Source organism: Solanum tuberosum, unplaced genomic scaffold (genome assembly GCF_000226075.1).
Source record: "Solanum tuberosum cultivar DM 1-3 516 R44 unplaced genomic scaffold, SolTub_3.0 scf00120, whole genome shotgun sequence".
Lineage (NCBI taxonomy): Eukaryota > Viridiplantae > Streptophyta > Magnoliopsida > Solanales > Solanaceae > Solanum > Solanum tuberosum.
This window is the reverse complement of record NW_006239047.1, coordinates 469,310-473,480: the sequence shown is the minus strand read 5'-3', so window position 1 is coordinate 473,480 and position 4,171 is coordinate 469,310. Positions and strand designations below refer to the sequence as shown.

The following is a 4,171-nucleotide window of genomic DNA, read 5'->3' as shown; positions in this document are numbered from 1 at the left end:
CAACTTTCCATATGAACAAATCTTTTTGAAACTAAATTTTTCTCTCGTACCCCAGATACTACACCAATGATCTTAGACGAAGATCCAAACACTAACTAAAGAAACCAAAGAAGTTGCCTCCTTCAAAGACAAGTTGCTACAGCCGCACTCCACTAGAGTGACAAAAGGATTATTCATTGTCGACTAAATGAATCAATAGATACAAACATATCTTTATCCACCGTGTTAATGCCAAAAAATTCAATAACAATTACGCTAACAGTCACCAAATCCCTTGTGTAAATCCCAACCATGACAATCCCAATTGGCTGACCACATTAAGGAATACTCGAAATTTACAAACCAACTACAACATTAGTTGGCAGAAAACTTTACCCTTCAACCTATGGTCCATATGGCTAACAAGGAACAACAATACTGAAAAATTTATAAATATTAATCTAACTTTCACCACAAATAAGAGTTGTCGCTATCTTTATCTGTAAAGAAATCGAGGCTAAAAGTAGTAGAGAACAACTAAAGTGTCGCGATTCATGATATTGACGATCCACCTTGAGAGTAATTGTTTAAGTCATGAAATGAAATATCCTGCAAGTAATAAATAAAGTGATATATAATAGTAGTTAATGAGTAATGCAAATGAAATAATTCATATAAAAGTATTACTTATAAAATTATACTAACTCTTAGGAGTTGAGATAGACTTCCGTGAGATGATACTTGAGAGAGTTCTGAAGAATGCCATGTGAAAAATTTCCATCTCCCAATACTTATCATGTAAATAAAAAAGTAGGACTTAACATAAAACCACATAAATAAGTAAAATACATTTATTATGATATACCGTAGTCATCGTGAAAGCTGAGAATGATGGACATGGTGTTTGAAGACCTGTAAGGCGACTTACATCATGTTGCATTGTTTGTGATGGAGGTGATTGAATCTTGCTCTTCTTTTTGGCCTTTTCCAGAAAACTCTTTGGACGACTATTGGAAAGACTAGTTGGTTGCTTCTTCTTTAATATTGTCACCTTTGTGACATTTAGACTATCAACAAATATTGTCTCATCATGAATAACTTCATTTGGAACTGATGGGTTTTCATGAGATTCGTGTTTATTTTTTATTTCCTTCGACTTCACAATTATCTCATTGGCATACTTCACAATCAATTCATATCCTTCTTTGAACTTAGAAGCTTCACTCGCAATTTGGACAAAGGTTTTGCATAAATGCATGTACCTTGTACTAACTTCAGCTTTTGGATCACTTCCCTTTGTAAAATCTTTAATCTCCATTTCAATCAAGTTAGTAGCATTTTGTGTCCACCTTTTTAATATATAATGGTCGAAAATCTTATCCTTGACATTTAAAGTGTTCAAAATCTTTAGAGCATGACCACACAACACACCTGAAAATTCAAATAATTTGCAACTACAAGAAAGTACCTTTGTTGACTGCTTCACAACTACTGCATGTTCCCTGCCACTTTCATGTGTGCTAACATTGTATTTATGAAAATCTACTTCATCATGAAAGCCATTTATTGAAACAAGTAATGACTTTTCCCATTGCTTCTCGAACAAATTAAATATGGTTGCGGTATATATATATATATCTTACATGAATCAATAAAGGAATCTTAACCTTTAAGACAGACATTTGTTGGGTCATGTCAAAATTTGACTTGCTTTCATTAGCACGCTTATCATCAATAGTTCTTTGAAAATGCTTAAAGAATTGTACAATATCTAAATCAAATTTCAAGTAGCTCCCCCTTAGTGAACCGTTGAAACTTTCACTCAGTTGTGTACTTTGCATACCAGCTGAAAATATATTTCTACCATATGCCATGCCATTTTTCCCTTATAGCAAAGGTGTTTTTCAACCAATTATTATCCTTAAGATCGTATTTTTCAAGAATTTCTTCCCATGCATTAAGAAAATCTGCTTCATACTCGTAATCAAAAAAATAATTTGCTAAACTCACTTGAAAATAATTTATGAGCTCTAAAGATATGGTTAAGATGTTTACATGCGTTCTGTCCCAAGTGCCATATACATAGACGGTGATATGTTTGTCGCATCACTAATGAGACTGCTAAACTAATTGCAGGATCTTAATCTGTGATGAATGTTTGTGGCTTACCTGCCGACATAGCTCTAAAAAATACATAAAAAGCCATTCAAATGCTTCAGTTGTTTCTTCATATAAAAGGGCAGCACCAAATACAACCATCTCCCTATGATTATTTAATCTAACAAACAACGCCAATGGACGATAGTCATTATTTGTTCTATATGTTGTGTCAAACGATACAACTTCTCCATAAATCTAAAAATCCCTTATCATTTTAGCATCAGCCCAGAAAATATTTGTTATCAAACCATCGACATCTAAATGTAAAGAAAATCGAAAATAAGAATCTTTTATTACTCTTTCTTCGATATAATTTATCAAACTACGAGCCACGCCATACTATAGACTTTCTTTTCTTTTATCTCGAAGATAATTTATTTTTGTGTCTCTCTTTGTAAAACCTAAAGAAGCTTCCCCCCCCCCCCCCCCCCCGCGTTTGACGAGCAACATATTCAAAAGAAGATTTAGGACATATTCCCGAATCATCCAATAAATCAATTTCATGTGCTTGAGAAAGTTTAACATTTCTTTGTGATGGTAACAAGTGAGATAGAGATGGATGAACAAGTGGATGATTGTGCTTCTCTTCAAATGAAATGAAAGAAAAGTTTCCATTTGGTTGACGACTTATGACCATATGAGCTAAACAACCCGTCCTTATTTTCTTTCTAAGTTTCTTGACCAGCATATCTCGCTTGTCTAGTGCTCTGTAACCTTTTTTATAACATGTAATTTTTCTTGAAGTCACGTATCCATGAATTTTACTTTTGTTAGCATATTCCTATCTAACATAAAACCAATTCTAGCAGCATATTAATTATAATATTCAAATCCATAATCATATGAATCAAATTTCATTCCTAATTTTATTGGCAAATGAATGAGAAATATTCATATTCTCATTCTGAGGCACAGTCTCCAAGGATCTACCACGAAAAAAGAATAAAGTAAGAAATATGTCCCATTGTGTTTGACAAACTGATACATTCGATTAACTCACATTGTGTTTGACAGATTTATAAGACTTTCAAATCTCATTTCAGTTACTAGCTAACTAAAACGGGCAATCCACATTTAACTGTAATTGATGTCAAATAGAAATTTTAATATTTCCAACAAAAAAGAATATCAAAGTCAAGTCTTCGTAGCCCAAAAAGTTCATTGGGGAATTTTCACAAACACATAGTGTGTAATTTTTCTACCTATCAATTACCACAATAGAAACATACAAATAATAAGTATTTGATTTCTACATAAATGAAAATAGATCAAAAAGAACCTGACGATGATAGTTAGTTTAAATCCAGCAAAAGAAAAGTTATGCGTCTTGTTCTCTTGCTCTCTGTTTTTTTTTTCTTCTTCCCTGTGTTCTTTCTATTGATTTTCCTTCTCAAAATATGCAAGATATCTTGTGCATCCATAATTTTAAGTGTTGCAAAATGACAACAAAGAAATTTTTGGAGGGAACGGGGAGAAAAGAGAAACAATCGGACTTGGAGGGAATAAGGAGAAAAAGAAAGAAATAATAGGACTATTTTTAATTAATATAATAATATATTTATTATCTAAATCATGGTTAGATTTATATTTTAACTAATTAAATCTTAGCCATTAAATTTAATCTACACCACATGTCATTAATCAAGGCTAGAACTTGGGGAAAATGGAGACGAAGAAAATGGAGAGGAGCCGGATCCTATATTTTATACTCATCCTATACTTCATTATTTAAAGTATTAATTTGTCATTTATAATAAACAAATAAACATCATGATATTAATTCAATTATTTTATGATAGTTTTCATCATGTCAAATTTGTCAAAACTTGATTTTGTGGCACTTGACATTTCTCGAAAGAACTATTTGTCATGGGTACTTGATGCTGAAATTCACTTTACCGCTAAGGGTCTTGGTGATAGTATAATTGAAGGGAATAAGGCATCAAAGTCAAGATAAATCAAAGGTTATGATTTTACTTCGTCATCATCTTGATGAAAGCCTGAAGGTTGAATACTTGACAGTAAAAGATCC

The 4,171-nt window shown here is 32.3% G+C and overlaps 1 protein-coding gene across 1 annotated transcript; it reads right to left on the bottom strand.

Moving 5' to 3' along the window:
* Positions 1–232: 232 nt before the first annotated feature.
* LOC102590213 (uncharacterized) lies at positions 233–2,538 on the bottom strand. Its single transcript, XM_006350308.2, has 3 exons — positions 908–2,538; positions 685–769; positions 233–588 (listed from the first exon to the last, which is right to left on the bottom strand). The coding sequence occupies exons 1-3, from the start codon at positions 1,295–1,297 to the stop codon at positions 572–574; spliced, it is 492 nt and encodes a 163-aa protein (XP_006350370.1). The 5' UTR covers positions 1,298–2,538; the 3' UTR covers positions 233–571.
* Positions 2,539–4,171: the final 1,633 nt, after the last annotated feature.

Coding starts and splice junctions, on each gene's coding strand:
- LOC102590213 (XM_006350308.2), bottom strand. CDS start 1,297: ATGGAGATTAAAGATTTTACAAAGGGAAGTGATCCAAAAGCTGAAGTT. Junction 770..907: donor CACAAACAATGCAACATGAT/GTAAGTCGCCTT, acceptor TTACATGATAAG/TATTGGGAGATGGAAATTTT.